The sequence below is a fragment of the Plecotus auritus genome, assembly GCF_963455305.1.
Source record: "Plecotus auritus genome assembly, chromosome: 9".
Classification (NCBI taxonomy): Eukaryota; Metazoa; Chordata; class Mammalia; order Chiroptera; family Vespertilionidae; genus Plecotus; species Plecotus auritus.
Window position 1 is genome coordinate 56,476,726 of NC_137783.1, and position 25,267 is coordinate 56,501,992.

Here is a 25,267-nt window from a genome sequence, read left to right on the forward strand (position 1 = left end):
CCTCCACGCCACATGTGCACACTTTCATCATTTGTAACCACACACACATTCAGAAAAAGGTGCCCACCCACACAGAGCAGGGCAGACTCCCTACTCACACCCTTGCACCCATGCTCACACTCACACTCAGTCATCACCAAGATACACTCCTGCCCCTTCTCAAGGATGTGTGTTTGACCCCTGTGGACACACACTCCCACAGCATGGCCTGGCCTTTCACACTCCACCCTCACCCAGGGAACCCAGACCCTCTCCCTGCCACTCGCACACACTGGGGTTCTGCATGTGCACACAGGGACATACCCTTCACCCCCACACCCATCTGCCCCCAGTATCCTGGAACCAGAGCTAAGGAACCTCCATCCAAAAGTTGTTCTTAGAAGAGTTTCTGGCCTTTTGCTGCTCAGCGCAGGTGCAGCCACCCTGTTACGTAGCTGAGGAATCAGAATCCCAGCTTCTGGGGCTCCCCCTACATGTCTCAGGCTGACCCCATATCCAGCACCATCTTCCTGACCTGCAGCTCCTCCTGGGACTTACATCTCTCATCTTCCTGCCTGGCTTCTTGGGTCCCGTCACCTCTTGCTACAAGGAAGGACCTCCCCTCTCTGCCTGGGGACCTCCAGACCTTTGACTCCCAGGCACCAAAGGGAAGACTTTCCATGACTCGGCAGGCCCCTCTCCAGGCTGCTGGGCCTGCCCCTCTGCAGTGGGGCCTGGGCAGGCGCTCCTGCCTGGACCAGCAGGTACCAGAGCAGCCCCTTGGCCAGAAAGGCTGCTCCATCTCATCTTCATTTCTCTTATCGGCCCCGCTCCCCTCTGTGGCCAGGGACTAGTGGAAAATGGCTCCTGCTCTGCCAGGCTCACCTGTCCTCTTCCTCCTCCACCCTGCTAAGGCTCTCTGGTCTCTTGGAGCTGCCTGTGCCCCACACTGGCTGCCCTAGTCCCAGCTTACCCAAGGACAAGGGGTGGAGCCAGCTGGTGGGCTCCTAAGGGTGGGGCCTGAGCACAGCACAGACAGGGACGTGTATTGAGCCTGTTGCTAAATTGCCTTTATTCTGCAGAATTGCTGTAGCGATGGCTAAGGAAATCACTGTTTTTCTGGTGATGTGAAGAAAATGGGATGCATCACCTAATGGGAAGCTAATGGCCTTTTAGCCAGGGAAGGAGAGAACTAATTAAAATTTGTGGTATCTGTTAAAACAGAGCCTGAGGTGCCAAGGTGAAGGGAGGGCTCTGACGCTGCCACCTCCCCTGAGGCCTTCCCCCTCTGCAAGCTGAGAGGACCCCCTGGTCTTCTGGCCTTACCTGAATAAGGCCGGTGCCAGCAGCAGCCACACCCCGCAGGGGCTCACAGCCTGTTGGTCTATGCTGAGTACTGCTTGTCTGTCTGCTAGCTCACTGTATCCTCCCCAAACCCTGAGGGAGGTGCCTTGTTTTCCCATTGCACAGGTGAGGAAACTGAGGCGCCCAGAGCCTGTGAACTTGAGCCCAAGGAGAGGACTTACTGACTCCCCAGCCCCGGTCCTCTGGCTTTCAGCAAGCCCCTTCTCTAGGCCAGCGGTGGTGGGGACCAGAGGTAGGGCCGAGGAGGTGTTCTGGGAGGGAAGGTGGCCCTGCGCCTGCTCCCCCACCAGTGACTCACCTGTCGGGCCTCCGGGGCTCCGGGGACAGTCTGGCCCAGGTATGGGAGTGAAGGGTAGCCCTGTGTGAAGTTGCCTGAAACGGGCCCCTCTGGGTCTTGGCTGGTTTCTCAGGTGGGACTGCTGCCGTAGTTGATGCCTGGGAGTCCGGCGGGCCTGGGGACTGCCACCAGGTATGGTTCTGTAATCGCGGCCCCAGGGGAGGGGACGAATGTGCTCTGGTGCGGCAGGAAGAGGTCTCTGTGCTGGTGGCACCAGCCTGGAGTGTGTCCCCTGCACACACCCTCTGCCTGAGGACCCCGCACCTGGCAGAAGCTGCTGTGCTGAGGAGAGAGGGTGGGGGCGGTGCTGGGCTTGGGGGGGCCTGGGTGCAGCCGGGCACTCTTCCCCAGGGCCCTTCTCCCCGGGGCGCCAGGCCAGGCTGGGAGAAGAAAGTGCCCGACCTGCACCCAGAAAAAATGGCAGAGTTGGAGAAGTGCCCCCCAAAGTAGCACTTCTGTCCTGTGGAAGTGGCTCCATTTTTACTGGGGAGCACCTTCGCCCTCCCCCTGGGTTTGGAGGACACTTCCTGGGGTGGGGTCTGTGCAGGTTCCTGACCTTGGCTGCCACTCATCTCAGCCCCCACCCCATGCTGTCATCATCATTTTCCTGAGTGACTCGGTTGTAACAATTACAGTAACAGGTCACACGCACTCCTCGGGGGACACTTCCCAAGGGATACACAGCGGGGGATATCAGAGGGCCCTTTCACCTCATAGCTGTTACCTGCAGGGAGAGACGGGCAGTAAAGGAAGGTGTGTGTGTGTGTGTGTGTGTGTGTGTGTGTGTGTGTGTGTGTGTGTGATTTCAGATAGAGGTGAGGCAGGAGGCTGGCTGAGGGGGAGGAGGAGAGGTCAGTTACACTCAGAGAGGTCAGGCCCAGGGTGTCCCTCTGTGGGCCTGGGGAGAGTGCTCCTGGGGGACTTCAGGAGTGAGAAGGCTTAGGCCTCCCCAGCCCACCTGCCTCTCCCTTCCCTGCCCAAGTGGCAGAGAGTGGCAGCCTAGGACCGTGCTGGGGGTTTAGGGGAGGCTGTGACTAGAGGACCTGCAGCTCCAGGACACTTGGGAACCCCTGTGGACTGAGCCCTCCTCCTGCCCTCCTTCCCCACCTGGTTCTCCTACCATCCGCCGTCCCTGAGCTCTGGGGCCAGACAAGACCTTGGCTTCCATAGAGCTCTGGCCTCACAGCTGTGTATTAGAGGGAGCCTCTAGGACCCCTCTCTGCCCCCCGGCTGGAGGCTGTGAAGCCAGTGGACCTCTGAGCATCCACCATGAGAACACTGGCAAGGCAGAAGGGGGCCAGAGGCAGCAGCAAGGTGCCACTGCTCCCTTAGCCCCTGCCCTGCGGGAGCCGATGCCCCTAGAAAATGTGGCTAAGGAGTAGATGATGCCAGTGGGACGTTGAGGGGGGCAGTCCAGGCACACCTGGGCCCTCAAGGAAAGCAGGTGGCCAGGCTCGAGCAAACACCTCTGTTTGCTTTTGCCTTGTGGGTGGCTCCACCAAGTACAGCAGACAGGGCCCCGCCACAGCCAGGTGCCCTGACGGGCCGGCCGATGCCTGCTCTCCCTAACATCAGCAGTGTTCGCTCCACACCTGCTTAGGGAAGGCGCCTGTGTCCCTGCAGGCCCCTGTCCTGGGGGCCCCAGTCTCCCTCCCAGATTCAGGTGCTGGCAGCTGCATCCCATCGCAGTCAAGGGCCTTTGCCCCTCTGTGGCACGGGTGCAGACGTCTGGGTTCTGCAGAGCCCAGGGCTCCAAAGGGACCGTGTGGCCCTGGAGGAGGAGGTAGTGGGGCGAAGTGACCTGGGCTCTGCTTGGAGAAAGGGCTCTACTGCTAAAGCACTCAGCCCCTGGCATGGCAGTGGTCATTCAAACTGGTCCTAGTCCACCCTACCCACACGTACCTGTGTGACTGCCAGGAAGTTCTCATGACTCTCTCTCTTCCAGAAAGGGAAAGAGAAAAAAAGTTAATTTCCTAACACTTAACTAATAGCTGAAAAATGCTGGGAAAGATATGTGCTCTATGTGCCAGGATCTGGGAGTGGGGGTGGGGCTGGGGACTGATCTGGGGGTACACACAGTGATGGTGGGCCTCTGAGCAGAAGGAGGGAGTTTATGAGTTTCTTCAACTTTTCTGGCCCATGACACAGGCAAAGATGTGAGCCCGGCTGGTCCTAGGCGCCGGCTTCTCTGCCTGCTCCCCATCCTGCCTCCGGCACTGGCTTCCCATGCTCTCCTTTCTGGAGAGGAGAAAGGGTGGGGTCAGGAGCAGGGCTCTGCGGTAGAGTGGGTGCAGTGCCTGCCTGGGAGCAGGGCGAGCATGCACCAGTGCCGCTGGGAGGGGTTGAGCCTTGTCAGGTGGGCAGCCTGCAGGTGGTCCTTGCTGGACCACAGACATGGCTCCACAGAGTCTTGAAAAGCCTTGATCAGGATCCACTGGGACTTTCTTCGCTTCCCTAGCCTCTCCCCACCTGTATCTGCAAGGGCAGGTGGAACTGTACTTGGTAACAGAGATACCCCCTGTACTCCCCCCTGCCCCCCGCTGTCTCACTGACTCAACAGTCTGTGTGTCTCCTACTCCTGACACTCATCAGCCACTCCACACCCGGGGGTACACGGTGAGGGGCACAGAGCTCTAAGCAACCAAGCCTTGTGGGGCCCACGGCAAGCTGCCCACGTTCCACGGGCTGGAATCCTGCCACTCCCTCCCGAGACACTTGGGACTTGTGCCCCTGCACATCTGCTCTTCCAGGCCCACCCTCCTGGGCCACACAGCAGGCACCTGTATTGGGCCGAGCAGCAGGGGAGGGCAGGGGGAGGGGTAGGGGGAGGGTGGAAAATAACTTACAATTCTTTGGAGGCGAGAGTCACATAGCATAAAAGGAACCGTTTTAAAAGGAGCAATGCAGTGGCGTTTGGCACAGTGTTGCATAGGCATCACCTCTAGTGCTTCCAAAAGGAAACCATATCCATTAGGGAGCGCTGCCTCTTCCTCCAGCCCAGCCCCGGTAGCCGCCACTCTGCGTTCTGACTCTACGGGAATGTCCATTCTGGACATTTCTCATAAATGGGCCTTCATTGACCTTGATGTTTCTGAGGTGCATCCACGTTGCCGCTCACATTAGTATCCCATTACTTTTTAAGGGTCATGCTCCATTGCACGTATAGCCACATTTATTTATCCTTTCATCTGTCGATGGGCATTGGGGTTGTGTCCCCCTTTTGGCCATTGTGGATAATGATGCGTGAACATCCATCTGTCTGAGTCCCTGCTTCCAGGTCTCTTAAGTGTAAACCTGGGAGTGGAACTGCTAGTTCATAGTGTGATTCTGAGTTCTATTTTTTGAGGAACTGCCAAACTCTTTTCCACAACAGTCAACCCATTTTACATTCCCACCAACAATGTGTGAGGATTCCAGTTCCACTGCATCCTCACCAACACTTATTCTCTCTTTTGTTTGTTTGTTTTAATGATAATCATCCTAGTGCGTACAAAGTGGTATCTCATAGTTTTGATTTGCATTTTCCTAATGATTAGTCATGCAGAGCATCTTTTCACTTGCTTCTTGGCCATTTATATCTTCTTTGGAGAAATATCTATTCAGGTCTTTTGCCACGAATTTAATTGGGTGATTTGTCTTTTTGTTTTTGGGTTTACTTTGCTTTATCAAATCTCCAAGTATTTCTGAGAAGCAGTTTCGTCCAGTGGCGTTCCTATCAGTGTCTGAGGCCCAGGTTCCTTTGGGGGAGGATATGAGTTTATCTGATGTCCTCCTGTGGGGGCTGAGTCACCATGACCCACTGGGACCCTGAAGACATTCTCAGAAGACCTGGACCCTAAAGCCACATTGAGATCAGACGTCCCAGAAGCAATGTGTACAGCTTGTGTTGGACCCTGATGCCTAGAGACTGCCCTGTGAAGGACAGGGAGAGGGCAGGGGGCTGGGAACCAGTGACCATCCTGGCCTGGCTGAACCAGGTCCAGGGCTGCCTTGTCTGGCTAAACCTTAATCCAGACTCTAAAATAACCAGGCAGATGGGTTGCCACTGTGTGATAGCAGCTGCCAGTCTTTTGGAGGAATTTTGGGGGACAGTGGTGCTTTATGGAAGCAGTGCCCCCACCTTGCACAACTGCAAGAGCCCAGCATGGAGGCCTCGACCAAGGAATAGCAGGAAGCCTTCACAGGCCGGGCAGATCCGATCCCACAGTCGGGAGGGAGAAAGGAGAACTGGCTTCTGCCAGCAGGTGCCCTGCATCTGGGCCGCCCCAGTAGCGCTTCCAGGGAGGAGTTCACAGCCGGGAACAGACCAGAAAGGCCCAGTGCCCATCATGGGCCAGCTCCGCCCTTTTCTTTCTGATTCCTCATGTCACCTGAAGTCTCTCCTTCAGATTTAGGTTCATGGCTTCTTGCCTTGTCAAGATGGCCTAGGAGGACATGTGTGGTTCTAATCCTATTCCAGCCCCACATCCCTCGCCCCACAGGGGCCACCTAGGCCAAAGCCCACCCCCAAGTTCCATCCTGCCCCCATCCTGCTGGTCAGGATGCTCAGCACAGACATCTCAGACTCAGCGAGCCAGCATGTGATCTGAAAGGAGCCTCAGCATCAGGTGCAAGCCTCCCATTTATCAGATGGGGAAACTGAGGCCCAGATGGAGGTGTGAGCTGTCACATGTGGGGGAAGCATCGTTTAAGGACTTGGTTTCTATAAACCACACAATCCCTCCAGCCCTGGAGCTGGCTTCCTTTTTTTTCCCCCGTTAATCCTCATCTGAGGTATTTTTCTTTTTTTCCAGAGAGAGTGGAAGGAAGGGAGGGTGGGGGAGAGAGAGACACACACATCGATCGGTTGCCTCCTGCGCATTCCTCAACCAGGGCCGGGGTTGAAACCTGCAGCCCAAGTACATGCCCTTGACTGGGAATCAAACCTGAGCCTTCCGTGCTCTAACCATGGAGAACACCAGCCAGGGCAGAGGTTCCTGTTTTACTCTTGAAGTTGAGGTCTGGTGCCCCAAGGGGCTTGATGACAGTGTCCAGATGAGGTGGCCTGTGCCCCAGCAATGGACTGCTGGTTGTGCATTAGGGCCTGAGGACTCGCTGACTTCCCTGGTCCCAGGTCCACGCTCTGCCAGTACCTGCCTCTCTCAGAGGCTTCCCCAGCTCTCTCACCTCCACACTCCAGCAGAGCAGACCCTCAGGCCTTCTTTGGGGCCCCCCACATCCCCAGGGAGAGCCCAGCTTCTGCTTCAGAGACTGTGGTGGCTGCATCTGGGGTCTGACCTGCAACCCACCTGGCTGCACTCCTAGTGCTCATTCTCGCAGCAGGAGTGGAGAAAGGAGAGGACAGAGGCCCAAAGCCGCGGGAGGGGCTGGAAGAGGGAGGCTCCTGCGGGAGCACCATGACCTCCCCAGCCTGCCCTCAGTGTGTGCTGCGGGCAGGATGGCAGGAGATGGCTTTCTTTGAGGGGGCGACTCTCAGACATGGCAAGGAGGCACGTTCAGACTGCAGCATGGCCTTCCAGCTCCCCCGTGAACTGCAGTGGTCCCAGTGAGGCCCAGCTCTGCTTAACAGGCTGGTGAGGGCTCATGGAGACATCGTAGTCCCAGTCACCCCATGTGGGTGACCCTGAGTGGGTGCTGCTCTCCCAAGGGCTGCCCTGACCAACCCCCTCACCCCCACAAGAAGGTACGAACATGAGTCATCATCCATAGGCAGAAGCAGACTCTACTGGATCCACCTTCTCAATTGTTTGGTGGTACTAGGACCCGATAGGGCCAGAGGACACAACCCCTCATGGCTCACTTCCGTGCCCAACAGGGATGGGTGTGGCAGGTCTCTAGCATCAGTGGGCCCCTGGCAGGTGCTCCCTGTGCACACAGCAACCATTACTATGTTTGTCCCTGTTGGGTGGGCACAGCCTGAGCAAACTCCTGCCCCATCACCCCTTCCTGGGCCTTCGCCCTATTTCACAGAAATGTTAAAGAGCAAATTATGCCGGGAAACTTTTAGGGGCACCTGCTTTTTAGAAGGGGGTGAGGGAGGTCACGGATGGCTATTTATGATACCATTTCCTGCCTGGTCTGCAGGCAGGTTGCCGGAAGCCAGTTCCAGCATGTCATAATTGCAAGAGTTTCATCAAAAGGTTGATGGAACTTGGGGATTCAACAAGGGCTGAGTCACATATGTTATCACCTATTGGGAGTGGCTAAAGGCAGTTCCCCAAACCTGAAAAGGATGCATTAAATTGATGGTTTGCTGCCAGACAGCTCAGGGCATCTTAATCTACATGTTATTGCCTCCTACTGGCCAAACACCTGAACAGCTGTAGGCTATTCCCCAATCTGGCAATGCTTCTGTAAACCCTACCCTTTGAAGTGTATATCTCCACCTTGCCTTAGGACAATTTGTGTTAATAAAAAGCAAGGTGTCCTGAGATAAAGAGAACTTAGTTTCTTTAGCTAGACTCCTCTGACCCCCAATGCCTTTCAAAATTATCTTTCATCTCTGGACTCTTACTTAAGTTACACACAGCCTTTCTCCAGATTGTTGAACCCTTCTTAATGCCGGAACAAGAACCCCGGCAGCAGGTGGCGTGGGTTCCCAGGTCATGGTGCCCTGGCTTCTGTACAGATGTGTGCGTGTCTGTCGCTGAGCCCGAGAGCCCTGTGGTTTTGCACACTGGCCTGTGGGGACCCTGGGCTTAGGCCTGGCTCACGGTCTGTGTGGCCTTGTACAAGGTACTTAGCCTCTCTCCGCTTTGGTTTCCCTCTAGAAGACAAGGGTCATGTGGTCCCTCCCTCTGGCAGCTGTGTTGGTTAAGTGCATGTGGGGCCCTTTGAATGGGCCCTCTCAGGAGAAATGCTCTGTAGAAGTCTCGGGGGTTAATATTGAACACCGGTGAGAAGGGTGCGGGAATAGGGGGCAAACATGGGCAGTCCAGGGCTGCTGTGCCCAGTCTGCTGGGGCTGTGGGGCACTAGCGCCCTGGAGCCAAAGGGGCCTGGTGACCACACATGGTCATCGGCAGGCCACTTGAGTGGCCAGTCTTTTTCCGGGCAGGCCTTGCCCTGAGCAAGAGATTAATTGTAGCCTAATTGTTAGTTTCCTTTGCATAGAAGCGGAAGGAACTGCTGTGGAGGCTGGTGATTAACTCGGCAGCTGGGAAATCACATTTGGGCAGGAGCGTCCGTCATCTCAGGGAGGCCACTGCAGCTGGTCTGGGCGGGGGCGGGAGTGGAGGTGGCAGCTGCAGGTGCATGCGGGGTGCAGCCTGGGTCTTAGTCCCAGGAAGGGGAAGGCTAGGGCCTGTGGGCAGAGGATGAGTCTGGGTAGTTGGCTCCCGTGCTGCTGGCCTGCAGCCAAACCTTAGCCAAGCCCGGCCCCTCCCCCACCTTGGGCAGAGGGCTACATGGATGACATGGGGGGTTTCTGGAAAGCAGGCCCTGTTTGCAGTTCTGCCATGAGTGTGAGAGGTGAAGGCCGGGCTTGTTGCCCGTTGTTGAATGGGGATAGTGAAGTCCCTAACCTGCATGGAAAGCTCCGGCAAGGTGTGAGAGGAAGAACTTTGCACAAGTATGGGAGGGCCCCTGTGCGCGCAGGGACCGCGGGGCCTTGAGGCAAGGGCTGGCCTCAGGTCTCTCCTCCTCCACCAACTGCTCCTCCAGATTGCCAGCCACCCTGCCCAGCCATGGCCCAGGAGGATAGGTGTCTGGGAAGCCACTGCACCCCACATTGGGCCCCTGCCCTTCCGCACCTTGGACCACACCATGGGGGTTCAGGCTAGAGGGATGATGGTGGGAAGGACCTTGAGCACTGTGCTACAAGCCCCCAACCAGGCAGGCGGGCAGGAGCCCCCGGCTCTGTGCTGGTCGTGGGGCCGGGAGAGCCGGCACCTAGTGTGCCAGGATGGCTTTTGCTCCTTCCCATGTGCTGGGCCCATCAAGCTTGCCTTTGCTGTATGCCCAGCCCAACCCAGGAAGGCCACTCAGCCTTGTGGCCACGGTGGCACAGGCTGCCCACTGGAGGCTGCTGGCAGCATTTGGGGCAGAAGGAATGTAAGCCTGGGACTGAGACAGCATTAGTGGTGACTAGTGTGCCCGATGGGCACCAGGGAAGTAGCTGCTCCAGGCGTTTATTTAGTGCCCAGAGTACGCTCTGTTGGGCATATTCCTGCAGAGGCCAGAGGTGTGTTTTTTTTTCTCAATGGTTTTCCAAACAGAGGCTTAAATTCGGAGCAGCAGGATTGGGACAAGCTATCAGATTTCCTCAGGGAGGCATTGGCTGGTGAGTGAATACAGCTGAGCTAAGTCAGGGAACCGTGAGCAGAGGCCGCTGGCTCTCAAGAGTGAGGTGGCTGGGCCATCAAGACACTAGAGCCTGCCCAAGCCTTCCCTCACACCTGCTCTGTGCCAGGCATCAGGCACGGTTCTGGGTATACAGCAGTGAGCCAGACAGGCATAGTGTTGACCCTGTAGGTCGTTACAGCCCAGCTATTCTCCCACTTCTATGCACCAAACCCGGAAAAACTGCTTTCATTTGGAAGCCTCAGGATGGCTGGCAAAGTGATAGTGGTGGTGATGAAGTAGTCACGGGGAGGGTTGAAGGTGATGGTGGTGCTGGTGGTGATGAAGTAGTCACGGGGAGGGTTGAAGGTGATGGTGGTGCTGGTGGTGATGAAGTAGTCACGGGGAGGGTTGAAGGTGATGGTGGTAGTGGTGATAAAGTAGTGATGAGTTGTGAAAGTGATGATGGGTGTGAAGTGATGGTGATGGTGGTGATGATGGTGGTTATGGTGAGGGTGGGGTTATGGTAGTGGTGATGGTGTGGGTGGTGGTGATGGGAGTTGGGGAATGGTGGTGATGATGGTGGAGACGGTGTAGCTGCACATGGGGAAGCCTGAGCGGGACGTCAGCACTGCCTACTCAGTGCCACAGCAGGGCTGGCCTGCGGGGCCCTGCTCTGTGCTCACAGGCACGGCTGCTAAGGAAGAAGCCTTTTATCCCCCATTCGCCCTGAGCAGAGGCCTACCTCGCTGCTCCCACCACTACCGTGGGGTCTGGCCAGGTCCATGAGCTCTCTGATCTCAGCTTCCTCACCCAAAATTGGGCTGATAAGAGCAGCCCCTGGGGATGGTGATGGTGCAGTGAAGTGGAGCAGGCACTGCACTAGGACTGGGGCCTGGTATGGGGGAGCGGCAGCCTCTGCTCCCGTTAGATGGGGGAATTGTTCAGAGAGTTGAGGGAGCAAAGGCCAGCATGGTCAGGGGTATGGGGAAAGGGCTGAGCTGGACACGGGCTCATCCAGGAGAGAGGATAGGGAGGACCAGGCACCCGGGAGCCGTGCGCAGGGCTGGACAGACCGAGCGCAAGGCCCAAGCCAGAGTCTAACTGCGGGAGCAGCAGGCGTGGCTGCAGGCATTGGGCCGGACACGGGAGGCCCAGCGAAGGGGTCAGAATGACACCTGGGAAAAGGTGTGTGTGGTGGCTGCCCAGGGCAGGCGGGAGGCCGGGAGGCCACTGAACCCCTTGGGACAGGGAAGGCAGCAAGAAGCTGGAGAGTTCAATGTGAAGCCTGGCAGGATGCAATGAGTGGTCACCCAGGACTCCTGGGGTTGGCACCTTGGCGCACATAGGGAGGAGGCCTGGCCACACAGGCAGAGGGAAGTAGTCTACATCAACCTGGACTGGCCTGGGTCTGCGCTCTGCCTTCTCTGGGGATCAAGCGACTTTGGAATGGCGGCCACACCAGGACCACTATGGCTTCAGGCCCTGTGACCTCCGTGGGCCCGTTTTCCCATAAAAAAAGGAAAGTTATGTTTTATGACTGTTGGTTTAAAGACAAATATAATCCATGCCACTTTCTTATATCTTCTTATTATATCTCTTTCTTCTGATCTTAAAGTAAATTAAAACTAAAATATTTGTGGGCCCCAGGCACTGCCCGCTGGGCAGCAGCAACTGCAGTGTCGCTGCCTATCTGGAATGGAGGACCCCTGGCACCCTGGCACCGAGGGTTGGCCCACGTGGCCAGGCCTGTGTGTGTCCTCACCATGGGATGGTGAGCTTCTCTCTACTGGGCGCTGTGTTCCTGTGAGTGACAGGCAGTGAGGCAGGAACCTCAGCAGAAAGCAGAAGTACCAGGTACTTACCTGGGCTATGGCAGGCAGCCAAGGCAGCCCTGGATGCCAGATGGGGCCAGGAACTTGCTGGTTCTGATTGGCCCTGGTTCTGGCTAAAGATAGAGCTTTGGCACACTTTAAAACTGAGATGCCCATATCTGACAACAAAAGCACAGGCAGCAAAAGTAGATAAATTATACTACATCAACAATAGAATATTATTCAACCTTAAAAAGGAAGGAAATTATGATACATGCTACAACATGGGTGAATCTTGAGGACATTATGGTAGGTGAAATTAAGCGAGTGACAAAAAGCCAAATATTACATGATTCCATTCATGAGGCACCTAGAGTCATCAGATTCAGAGACAGAAAATCACATGGTGGCTACCAGGGGCTGGAGGGAATGGGGAGTGTGGGGTTACTGTTTAGTGGGTACAGAGTTTCAGTTTTACAAGATGAAAAGAGTTCTGGCGATGAATGGTGGTGACGAACTGTGCACTTAATGCAGCTGAACTGTGCACTTAATTATTAAGATGATAAGTTTGTCCTGGCTTGGTTTCTCAGTGGTTAGAGAACGTTGGCCCTGCAGACCAAAGGGTCTCAGGTTCGATTCCTGGTCAAGGGCATGTGCCTCAGTTGCAGGTTCAATCACCAGCCCAGGTCGGGGTGCAAGCCGTAGGCAACCAATTGATGTGTCTACACATTGATATTTCTTTCTCTCTCTCTATTTGTCTGTCTCTCTTTTCCTCTCTCTGTCTCTCTCTCTTCCTCTCCCTCTACCCTCCCCCCCACCTCTGTCCCTTCCACTCTCTAAAAATCAGTGGAGGGGGGGAGGATTTTTTTAAAAAAAGAATAAAAAAATATGGTAAATTTGATGTTATGTGTATTTTACCACGATTAATTTAATTTTTTAAATCAACCCCCTGCAGCCCACCACCCCAGGCCTTCACCACCGAACTGTCTGCGTCCAAGTGTTAGGCACTTATGCATACAAGGTCTTTGGTCGATTACCTCCCACCCACCCACCCTCCCCTGCCTTCCCTCTGAGATTCCACACTCTGTCCCATGCTTCCATGTCTCTGGATCCACTCCATTCATCAGTTTATTTTGTTACTTAGATTCCACATATGAGTGAGATCATGTGATTCTTGTCTTTCTCTGACTGAGTTATTTCACTTAGCATGATACTCTTCAGGTCCCTCCATGCTGTCTCAAAGGGTAAGATATTCTTTTTTTTTTTTTTAAATATATTTTATTGATTTTTTACAGAGAGGAAGGAAGAGGGGTAGATAGTTAGAAACATCGATGAGAGAGAAACATCGATCAGCTGCCTCTTGCACACCTCCTACTGGGGATGTGCCCGCAACCAAGGTACATGCCCTTGACCGGAATCGAACCCGGGACCCTTCAGTCCGCAGGCCGACGCTCTATCCACTGAGCCAAACCGGTTTTGGCAAGATATTCTTTTTTTTACAGCTGCGTAGTATTCCATGACATAAATGTACCACAGCTTTTTTGTCCACTCATCTACTGATGGGCACTTGGGCTGTTTCCAGATCTTAGCTATTGTAAATTGTGCTGCTATGAACATAGGGGTGCATAAATTTTTTCTGATTGGTGTTTTGGGTTTCTTAGGATACCCTGATTAATTTTAAAAACCAAGATTCCTTTTAAATACCCCTCCAAATTTGTTATTTGCCACAGAGCCTCCCCTTTTTTCCTAAAAGCATAATACATTACAATCCCTTGCAAAAGCAGCCTCCAGCTGGGACAAAGCATAGTGATTGTGGGGTGTGTGAAGCAAGTGAGCCTGCCTGTGCACGAACACATGTGTACATGTGTGAGCACACATGTTCTGGCTGACATCTACCTGCTGGCAGGGTTGCTCTATCACCACTTGTTATGCCCAGATTTCGTGATTCCCAAAGACCACGAGGGAGCCGAGTCCGCTGCAAAAGCAAAGAGCCTTTTAATCGAGCTAGCTCGAGCTCAGTCCCACACACACACCCACCGGCGCAGCGGTGAGGTGGAGAGAGAGAGAGTCAGCCCCCAAACGCGCTGATTTATAGGGGGCCTGGGAGAGGTAGGAGGGGTGAGGTAGTGTGGCCTCCGCTGATTGGTCGGGATCAGGTTGCACATGGGGGCAGGGCGCGGCTTACCTTCCCCTTGCATTTCTATTGGCTAATTCAAAAGTGTGGATTGGGCTCTTGGAGAGGTTCTAGGGCGGGAACCTGACTCCACGAGGTGGAAGATATGGAACAAAGGGAACATGGAGTCGGTCTCTCCCCGCCCTTTCACACTTATTAACGTGCTTCCTGAGCTGGGGTCAGTGGTTTTGTTCTCAGCCTGATGGCGGTTTGCTTAGCACCAGCTGCTGACCTCCCCAGGGCAGCCAGTGCACGAGAGGGCATTATGCCCATATGAGTCTCATGAGCAGAAGGGGCATCCATCCACATGGCTCTGTGTGCCTCATCCTGCTACTGACGGTCCACCCATCAGACCAACCCAGGGCCTCTTAGCTGCGTATGATCTCCCCCACCTCCCTGGTGCCGCCCCCTTCCATCCCAAATTCTCACCATTTCTCAAAAGTGCAGCCACTTCCCACCCTGTTCATGAAACCATTTATTGGTTACTTTGTTCTTCATTGACTCATTCACTGATTCATTCATCAGTGACTTGGCCAATGTGGCTGGAAGGTGTGGGCACCTGAGAGAGTAGGGAGGGGTGAATTGGGGTGGAGTAGATGGACCCCCAGCCCCGATGAGAAGCTGTGTCTTACTCTGCAACAGTGGACAGTTCATGCTGCGCTGCAGACGGGGCAGCATGATTCAGCTGAGCCTGGCTGCTCGTTGGCAATTGGCCTGTGAGGTCAGGAGTGGCTGACGGAGGCTGGGTGTGCATTGTGGTGTCATCAGGTGAGGGAGCGTTGCAGCTTGCCTAGGGTGTGGCAGAGGGCAATCTGTGGGCTGGTCTAAGAGGTGGAAGAAGAAAGGGCTCAGGTTGACTCTGAGTTGTTTGGCCTAAATGGGGCAGAAGGAGAGGGGCCTTGACTGGGGTGGGAAGAGTAGGAGGAGCAGGGGAGGGCGTCCTCTAAGCCAGACAGGACAGGGCAGTGGAACGGTTGATGGAGGGACACATTTGGCACTTGGGGTCGAGGTGTCCGGGCTGGTGAACTGGTAGGCGCTGCAGTGTCTGCAATGGAAGCAATTAGAACTGAGGACTGGCTGCCGTTTGCTAGAGGAGAATTTGGAGAAAGAAGAGGCGCTTCCGTCACCTAGAAGAGGAGACGAGCATGGGAGGTGAGGACGCTGGCTCGTCGTGGAGAACTCCAGGCAGGAGGTCCTAAAGCACCTGGAGAGGAGAGATGCAGGGAGTTACAATTAGGATGAGTGTGGAGTTCGCAGCAGCAACAGAAACAAAAAGACATGGGAGTCAGCCTTCACAGGACCGGCAACTCTGCCCAGCTGAAGTGCCTTCCAAGATTGCGGTAAAAGTATTTTTAATTTTCCAAGTACAGTTGACATACAATATTATCTGAGTTTCAGGTAGACACTCCCCACCCCATTCTCTTGCTCACTTAGTGCAGACGCACTGAGCCCTGCCAGGCCTTGATAAGTTTTAGCGATCACCCCTGTAAGTCTAGAGTCGGTAAAAGGCAAGAGGCAAGACCCAGTTCCATGTTTGCTGTGAGTGCGATGGAGTGGATGGGAGGGTGGTGTTGGGGCAGCAGTTTAGCTTAGTGTCCAATAAGGCTGGCCATGGGTTCATGGTGTTTGCTGTTGGGTCTACTTTCAGGGTAAATGTTATATAAAATGTATTCCTTCTGTGTATCCAATATTCAACTAGAATAAAGAGAATAGTGAATGGGATATAGGAGAAGGGACCGTGGGTGGACCAGCCAAATCCTGAGAGGCTGATGGTGCCAAGTACTTGTGCCTGGGTCCTGGCTTGAGGCTGGAGGGAACCCCTCCACAGGGACAGCTGGCCTGCAGGGCGCGGGGCCACCTGGGGAGGAGCCCATGCTACCTGCCTGCATTCCCAGTGAAGATGTCATGGAACAACCCTGCTTGGGATGTTGATACCTGGTGTTGCTAGGTAGTTTTATTTCCTTGCAGCAAGTACACAAAGGAGACCGGGAATTCACATCCAAGCTCTGTCTCCCTCAAGGGAGGCTTAGCCATTGCTTATCCATACCATTTGGTTAATTACATGTTAATTTCTTCTTTGAAATTGGCTACACTTACCTGGTTGGGTTCCTGGCAAGCTCATCCTGTTTACAACTGTATCTGCAAAATACTATGCTACATTGTAACATTTAGCAAGAAAAGATTTTACAAGAATGCCTGGACCTTGAGACCTATCCAACAAAGATGATAGATAGCATTAGGAAATTGCCTTTTAAAGAGACGGCTGGGCCTGAATAAAACTGTTACCTGCACCATCAGACCTCAGCGAGGGCAGGAGTGTGCTGCCTGGTGAACGGGCCTGCGGGAAGGGCCTGCCCTGCACACATACATATGACCACACACACTTCTGACCACAACATTTCACAATTTCTCTTTCGTAAGAGCCCCAAATCTGGCTTTCATGTTGCCATTTTTAGTTGTTTGGGGCTCTATGGGTCTCCGTGGCAGGGTGACTGACCATGGTGAGTGTGACTCACCGATGCTCAGAACAGCCTGAAGGGCAGGCCCAGAGGTGGGATGACAGACCAAGGGCATCTGGCCAGGAGGTGCCTGCATGGTCAGATGGCAGTACACCCACCACCGAAGGTGGCGAGGAGGTCAGAGGAACCTCAGGTGAGCTGTGTGGCCCCTAATGGCCAGGACTGGCCAGGACCATGGAGAGCCGAGAAAGGTGAGCCCATAGTCAGGGCCTGGCAGGGCTCCGTGTGTCTGCACTGAGAATGGGGTGGGGAAAGTGTGCACCAATGTGAGAGAATGTGTGTGTGAGAATATGCAACCTGTGCGTGTTGTGTGTGTGAGTGTGTGTGTGTGTAGAGACAGAGAGGTGTAACAGTGTGGGTCCAGTCAGGAAATAGCACCCACATAGCAGTTAAAACTGGAGAAGTTCACATAAGCATTATTATTAAGCTGTGATGAGAGAACAACAGTGAGGCATCTGGGAGCTCTGTGGGCACCCTCAGGCTCACAGAGGGAGGGTACCCAGGGAAGAAGCCCCCAACCCCAGGCTGGGGTCAGCCCACTGCACCTGGAGAAGTTGGTGGGGCAACCAGGGCCAGGGCTGGTCTGCAGTCGTGAGGCCGGCAGGTGGGAACCCTGGAGGGCCCAGGGGAATGGAAGCTGTGGACAGTCACGCAGAAGTGCGTGTGTCCAGGAGCTTCAGGAAGGTGAGTGCCGGGCTCAGGCGTGGGCTGCGCAGGTGCCTTGGGACTGCATGCGGCCGGGGCAGAGCACAGAAACAGGAGGGAGACACTTGTGTGCCTACAGTGGTCTCCGCTGATGAGGCTCGGCATCGTGCTCGCTGCAGAGGGCGTACTCAGAGAGTCCCGGGTAGACATGAGAATATATGTGCATGTATGTGGGCAGTGTGGGCGTGCCTGTGTGCACTTGTGTGCTCTTGTGAAGGGTTGAATAAACCAGAGGGAGGAGAGGACTTGGGCCTGTTCCATCTGCATCAAATATGAATAAATTAAACATCCCAACCAAGTATGGAGCATTGAAACCTGCCTTGCCAGGCTGCAAAAAGGTAAAGGCAGAAGCAAAACCTGGGTGGGTGACTAGAGCCTTCCATGCCTGCTTGGCAGACTCTGGGGGGTTTGCTTGTAAAGAAAACCCTTCTGGGAGTTAGACTGAAGCATCCATCTTATATAAAAACTGCTGTTTGAAATTTTAACCCTGCTATTTGGCTGCTGTAAATGCTTGCTTGTTTAAATAATCCTATCTAATAAAAGAGTAATATGCAAATTAACCATCACTCCGCTATACCCACAAGCCACGCCTACCAGCCAATCAGGGGCGGATATGCAAATAAACCCAACCAAGATGGCTACGGCCACAGAGAGCAGGAGGGAGTCTTGGGTTTCCCCGGCAATGGAGGAAGCCAAGCTTTCCGCCTACCCTTGCCGGCCTAGGCCTCCACTCAAGGCTACAAAGTTTCAATGATAGAAGATACATAAAACCAAACAGAAATGGCGGCAGCCACGGAGCTGGAAAGATCAGGAGGCTAGGGTTGCCCTCGGTGATGGAGGAAGCCAAGCTTTCCGCACACCCTGGCCAGCCCAGGCCTCCGTTTAAGGCTACAAAGTTTCAATTATAGAAGATACATAAATCCCAAAAGAAATGGCTGCCGCCACGGAGCAAGCAGAAGGCTTAGCTCCACTCCAGGCTATAAAGTTTCAATTGTAGAAGATAAATAAACCCCAGATACCAGGGCCTCCACTTGGGTCGCCAGGGGGCATGGCTGGCCTGCAAACCACCACAGGCTCCTCGCCCAGGCCGCTTCATGCCCCAAGGCAACCCCCACCCTGATCCAGGACACCCTTCAGGGCAAACCAGCTGGCCCCCACCTGTGCACCAGGCCTCTATCCTATCTAAATAAAAGAGTAAGATGCAGATTGACCATCATTCCAACACACAAGATGGCTGCCCCCATGTGGTCAAAGATCCTGCCCCCATGTGGACACAAGATGGCCACCACAAGATTGCCAGCAAGGGAGGGCAGTTGTGGGCGATCAGGCCAGCAGGGGAGGGCAGTTGGGAGGGACCAGGCCTGCAGGGGAGGGCAGTTAGGGGTGACCAGGCCTGCAGGGGAGGGCAGTTAGGGGCAAACAGGCTGGCAGGGGAGTGGTTAGGGGGTGATCAGGCTGGCAGGCAGAAGCAGTTAGGGGCAATCAGGAAGGCAGGCAGGCGAGCAGTTGGGAGCCAGCAGTCCTGGATTGTGAGAGGGATGTCCGACTGCCCGTTTAGGCCCGATCCCACCTTAAATGGGCAGTCAGACATCCCTCAAGGGGTCCCAGATTGGAGAGGGTGCAGGCTGGGCTGAGGGACCCCCCCCACACACACACGAATTTCGTGCACCGGGCCTCTAGTTAGGAAAATAAGACTACTCCCACTTCGGAGAGGCCATTAAACCTTCCCCAGATGAAATTATTAGTGCTGGCGCCAGGCCAGGCCTTTGGTTGAGGTCTCAAGGCCCCAGCACATAGGGGCTCTTTAAGAACTTGCAAAGGGGGCCGGAAACACCTCACATTTGGGAGACAAAGAAGGTAAAAACATATAAATAGGGAAAGTTCCTCCATGTTGGGGCCCAGAATTTGAGAGACATTTTCCTCTGGACCCGCACGTAATAAATGTAACTCCATCTCTCTAAGTGTTGCTTGGTTCTTCTCCGGTTTTCTGTAACCGGACGGCACTTCACCCCATTGAACGTTAGTTCTGCGTCTTTTCCGCCAGGCTGGGACAGGATCGAAACAGAAGGGGTCTGGGGTCTGTGGGCCTCTGTCTCTGTTCCCACATCCTGCACACCTGTGTGCACAAACAGTGTAATACACGTGTGCAGGCACACACACAGGCCTTGAAGTTTCCTGGGGTCACTTTGGCAGCTGTGCAGGACCTGCCTGTCCCGTGTGAGAAGAGCCAGCTCCTCATCCCTCAGCATGGTGCCTGGGCCCAGAGGCAGCTGAGGAAGCAGAGCCACAAGGTGCACGGGAGGGTGGCGCTGGCCAAGCCTGTCGGCAAAAACGTTAAACTAGGTGTGGGAGGATTCTGTCACCATGTGGCCTCAGAGGTGGAAGGTGTGGGAGGATTCTGTCACCATGTGGCCTCAGAGGTGGAAGGCATGGGTGGAAAAGGCTTTGCAAGTCCTGCTATTGGCCTGCCCAGAGTTACCGAGGCAGGTGCTGGGCAGCCCTCTCCGGCAGAAAGGTGCCCGCCGTGGGGCGTCAGCCAGACTGGCCCTCGGCCTCCAGCAATCTCAGCATCTGCCTTTATCCCAACTCCTACCACCACTTTGTTAGCTGTTGTGCTGAACCCCAAGATGTTGAACCTCCAGCGGTTTGACTTTGGTGACACTCCTCCCCTCCCAGGATCAGTGTTCGTAGCTGTGAAATGGGGTAGTAAAGGGATCTGCACACCGGGGTTTTGAATCTGAAGTGAGAGGTTTACACAATGTGTACCTGTGCAAAGGTGAGGCCTGTTTGCACCTACATTGCTGCTCCTCTCTCCAGCATGTCCTCCTCTGGTTCAGTTGGAGAAACTGAGGCTCAGAAGAGGCCAGCATTCTGCAGGCCATGGAAATGGACACCAGTGGTCCATCCCAGGCCCTCATCCACCCACTGAGATTGGGTGCAACCTTTGTGGGGCCCAGTACAAAATGGACATGTGGACCCCTTGTGCACATCTTGTAAAGAAAGCCCTTCTGGGAGTAGAATTTCAAGACAGTGACAACAGAGCATTAAACCAAGTGTGGGCCCTTTGCGACTGCTCAGGCTGCACCCCCTTGAGGTTGGCCCTGCACCCACATCCTCTCTCTCCCGCCCTGGAGCATATGTGTTTCCATCTAAAAGTGTTTGTGACAAGGAGGAGCATTAAGGCAGCATGCCCTGCTCCAGGCGCCACCTGGAAGGCATTTTAAATGCATTTAGGTCTGTTTCTGCTCACAGTCATTGCCTGGCCCACAAACCCCTTTTGGCAGCAACAGCCTGGGCCCCACACGGATTCTGCAGGGCAGGGCTCCATGGCCAGGAGCAGACAGGGCCCACTCTCCCCTGCAGATGTGGTCTGTGTTGGGGCTGGATCAGCTTGGGGGTAGGGGCTCCCAGGAGCTCAGCTCGTCCCACGCCCCAGCCCCTGAACCACTGGAAATGTGGGCTCAAGGACCGCCCTCCCCAAAGGAGGACCCCACACTGGATCTGCTCCTACATACCTGGCAGGTGGACCTCTGGGCAGAGCATCTGCCATCTGCCCCCCACAAGACCCGACTTCATGGCCCTCTTCACGGGCTGGCTCCAAAGGCAGCGGGCTCTCACCCAGTGACTAGGGCCAGGGCGTGTGTCGCAGCAGAACAAGCTGGCAGCAGCTTTGTTGCCTCTCATCACGTACACCTGGTCGCCAGCCGCCACAGTGCTCCCAAGGACGCCACCTTGGTGGGGGTGTCGGGCCTCTGGGGGACCCAGGCTGCCCAGGCCTGTGTGCTGTCTTGTGGACCCGCACCTGCCCTCCCCGCACCTGAGCCGGGTTCCCTGTAACCCTGGGAGCTGGGATCTCAGGCGCATGCCCCTCCGCTGGCCGGGGCCAGCATCTCCCTTCCTCATGGCATTCCCAGTTCTACCCACAGCCCCTCAGTGACCCCTCTCTGAGGGGCGTTCAGGCAGCGTTAACATAGGTGGAAATGCACACACCTTGGCTGTACATTGTTGACTAGTGGATGTGCCCACGTGACCCCACCCCATCAGAATATGGAACCTCTGTGTTCCCCTGAACCTTCTCTCCTGTCCTTCCCAGTCTGCTGCCCACCCCCCCGCCGCCCCCAACAGGTAGCCAGTCAGATTTCCATCACCTAAAAGCAGTCTAGGTCGTGCCATATGTATTCGTTTGTGCCTGACTCTTCCACGTGGCCTGATGTCTGAGACGGCCCCAAGTCATCGTGTGCGTCGCTCGCCCACCCCTTTGGATTGCTGCCTAGGATGCCACGCTGTGTAAACACTGGCTGATCTGTTCACCCTTGAAGGGCATGGGGCTGCTTCTGGTTCAGAGCTGTGCATAACCCTGCCATTTGTGAGCAAGTTTTCATTCCTCTTGGACAAATGGAGTGGAATTTCTGGGTCATATGGTAGGAGAGTGTTTAACTTTAGATAAAAATGTGTTTCTTTCTTATAAAGCACTTTCTTCATTTCTGGCTACTCTTGCCTGCCCAGCCCGTGTGGCGGCGTCTTCTACACGGGAAACTCCGGCTCCAGGTGACCTGTTCAGAAGTCTGGGGGAAGCCCCATCCACGTGGGTCACGTGCTTATCAAGCAAGGGTGATGGAGAATGGTTTTGCAGCTGCTGTAGATTGCCTTTTCCTCCTTTTTCTGTTTGAAAGCAGGACATTTTCAGCTAGTGTTTAACTATACAAATAATTGTGTGTCGGGTGTTCTTGGAATTGCAGATGAGAAAGTCCTACTCAGTTCAGAGTTTTAAATGAGTGAATTTTTTTTGTCCATGAGAATCTTTTATCCAAGTGTGAAATGAAGCCGCTGGGAATGCCAGTGTGCCTAGGAGGCCTGCTCCTGGCTCCATCACCACCCTCCCCCTCCCTCACTCTATTCCCTGCTCCCTGCAGCCCCGCTGGGACTCTACTTCTCCAGGGACGCTTACTGGGAGAAGCTGTACGTGGACCAGCCGGCCGGAACGCCCTTGCTCTACGTCCACGCCCTGCGGGACGCCCCCGATGAGGTGCCCAGCTTCCGCCTCAGCCAGCACCTCTACGGCGCCTACCGCAAACGGCTGCACGAGAACGACTGGATTCGCATCCAGGAGGACACGGGCCTTCTCTACCTTCACTGGAGCCTGAACCACAGCTCCTGGGAGAAGCTCAGCATACGCAGTAAGGCTGCCCCACCCGCCTTCTCCCCCACGCCCATGGCACGCCCACGCTGAGGCTCAGAGGGGGACTCTGCTGTGTGAGAGGGAAGGAGACTGACCTGACTCTGTGCCCAGCCTGGGGAGGGAGCCAGGACAAGTTTTAGGGCAGCTGATGGCCCTGGGCCTTGTGCTGCTTCCAGGACTTGGAAGGACCTGTGTGAAGGATGTGGTGTTCTCTCCACACTGGACCCAGATGCCTTTACCGGTTAACAAGGATTTGGAGCTATGAGAGAGGGGTTACAAAGGGCTGGAAAACCCCAAGGTTTCTATTTAGCAAATGATCTGGAACTTGCTGGAGAAGCAGCACTTTGCACAGAAAGCCTGTCTCACCATCAGCAGCAAGCTGGTCTTGGCACCTGCTGGGGACTTGGGTCGGGTGGAGCAGATGGAAGATCTGGCCAGGCCCTCAGAGCAGGGGTCAGATCCCGGTGGAAGCCATGCGTGACCCTGGTACAGGCAAGGGAAGGGGTGTGAAGCAGAGTTGTGCTTTGTGCCACAAAACGGTGATTGCGCACCCAGTAGGTCCCCGCTGGACCCTCATACCAGCCCTGAGCTGCCATGCACGGGTGACAGGCAGGCAGCCTGTGAATACCTGTGGGTATCACTGCCCAGCAGGGTAGAATGACTGCACTGATTTGCCAAGTAAAATCAGGGTCCCCGAGTAAAGAGGGCACCCCAGACGGTTGCTGGGTTGCTGGAGGAGGTGGTATCTGAGACGGGTCTTGTTTATGCACACAGTTGCCGTCATCTTCATCCCAAGGCCCCTGGGGGGACTTGCGGAGCAGGGCTTGGGTGGAGGCCAGAGTGGAAGTTGCTACGGGCGCCGTCTCATCGGCGGCCTCTTCAGGAGAGCAGCCCCGCGCACTGCTGGGGCCAGCAGGGGCGAACACACACGCTCATTTCAACAGCGAACATTTGTACAGAGAATTAGTAACCATGGCGGGGGATTGGCAAAAAAACACAGGCTAATGAGAGGCAAAGAGGAGTCATGAGTATGGAGACATGAGGGGCAGCCACTGCCCGCGGCCGAGAGAAGGGGTTCAGGAGGAGTTCCCCACCCAGCTGAGGTCCAGACCTCATCGGAAGGGGAGTCAGTGTGGTGCCTCCATCATGGAATTTGCTGGAGATCCCACCTCTAGGTGCAAGGTACTCTGTCCACAGCGTGTGTCTCTACAGGGGCTCCTTGATGAAGCTGCCTGGGGAGGGTGTGGAGGCCCCGGGGAGCCCTCCACCTGGGGCTAGACCCAGCCAGGGCACCCCTCTGAGGGCAGTGTTTGAACTGATACCTGAATGACAGGAAGGGTTGGCCCATGATGAATCTCTAGGCAGAGGAAGTAGACAGACCCCAGTTCCAGGCAGTGGGGGGCCAGCAGGAGGTGATAGCCAGGTCAGAGCTCAGCAGGGCCCATTGACCACAGTGAGGACTGGACTTTCCACCCCACTTGAACTCCTGCCCTCCCCTTTCTGCTCCATACCACCTGGCAGGTGTGGCTGACACCCCTGGGCCTGACCTCTCTCTCTGCAGATGGCGGCTTCCCCCAGCTCACCGTCTACCTCCAGGTCTTCCTGTTGCCAACACCCCTGCGTGAGGGCGAATGCCAGTGGCCAGGCTGTGCCCGCATCTACTTTTCCTTCATCAACTCCTCCTTCCCAGCATGTGGCTCCCTCCAACCTCGGGAGCTCTGCTTCCCCGACAGAGAGCCCTCCTTTCGAATTCGGGAGAACCGGCCTCCGGGCACCTTTCACCAGTTTCGCCAGCTGCCAGTGCAGTTCCTCTGCCCCAACATCAGCATGGCCTACAGACTCCTGGGAGGTGAGTGCGGGCCTCACGGGCCATTCCTCGGTGCCTGCTGTGTGCCAGGCGCAGGGACATGAGCCACCACACCGTCCATTCATCTCGTATTCCAGAAGGTCTGTTGTGTGCCTGCAGTGGGCCAGGCACCGTGCTCAGGGCTAAGGAGGTGACAAACCAGCAGAAGCCCAGCCTGCCTGGGGCTTCCATTCCTGTGGAGGATGGAGAGCACATGTGTACTGAAATCAGGCAGCCTCTGATAGGGGCTAGGTGGGAGCGAAAGCCAGGAGAATGGAGTGGTGGAGCTGCTATCTTCAGCTGGGTGGCCAGGGACGGAGGCACTGGAGCTATGGCGAGAGTGCCACGGTGGGGGGGAAGTAAAGGGGGGGGGGCTCCATCGAGGGGCGTGCTGTGCGTGACGGGAGGTCAGGATTGCATGAGGGCAGAGAAGTTTCTGGGGAGTGGCCTGGGCTGCCCACTGAGGGACTGGGGAGTCGTGGAAGGCTTTTGAGGGGGGCATTGACAGGACCTAACTTACCTTTAAAGGGTTAGTTTGGCTGCTGTGTTAGGGATGATGGGGGGTGGGCGGTTTAGGATGGAAGCATGGAGCCAGTTAGGAGGCTCCAGAAGAAGCCCTGAGCACGAGGATGAGGATAGGCGGAGGGTTAGCCCGGGCCGCAGCAGGCTCTGCCAGGCTGTGCAGGAAGGTCCAGCAGGACTTCCCGATGAGCTGCATGTGGGTGTTGAGGGAAGAAGAGCCCACACAAGGCTGCAGGATTCTGCCTGAGCAGCTGTGAGGGTGGGCGGTGTGGGGGAGGCAGGGGTGTGATCCCTGTGCAGGTAAGCGAGGCGGCTGTGTGGACACGTGAGAAACCATTTTAAAGACAAGGAATAGGGACTCAAAAAGGACACGGAGGCTGGACTGCTAGTATGTGGAACCTGGATTCACACCAGGTTTATCACACACGGTACTGATGTTAGAGAAATCTCGGTAAAGTAAAAGCCGTCACTCACACTGCCCGTCCTTTCATCTGTCCTGGGGCAGTCTTTGCAAGACTGTCTCCAAGCATATGGTTTAGCACGCTGCTC

At 55.3% G+C, this 25,267-nt stretch overlaps 1 protein-coding gene across 1 annotated transcript in view; it reads left to right on the forward strand.

The window, feature by feature from the left end:
- The window catches only part of RET (ret proto-oncogene), a 53,692-nt gene that overhangs the window by 2,274 nt on the left and 26,151 nt on the right, over positions 1-25,267 (forward strand). Inside the window, 2 exon segments of the mRNA XM_080688728.1 lie at positions 22,085-22,348; positions 23,912-24,199. Coding sequence (XP_080544854.1) covers positions 22,085-22,348; positions 23,912-24,199 — 552 coding nt within the window.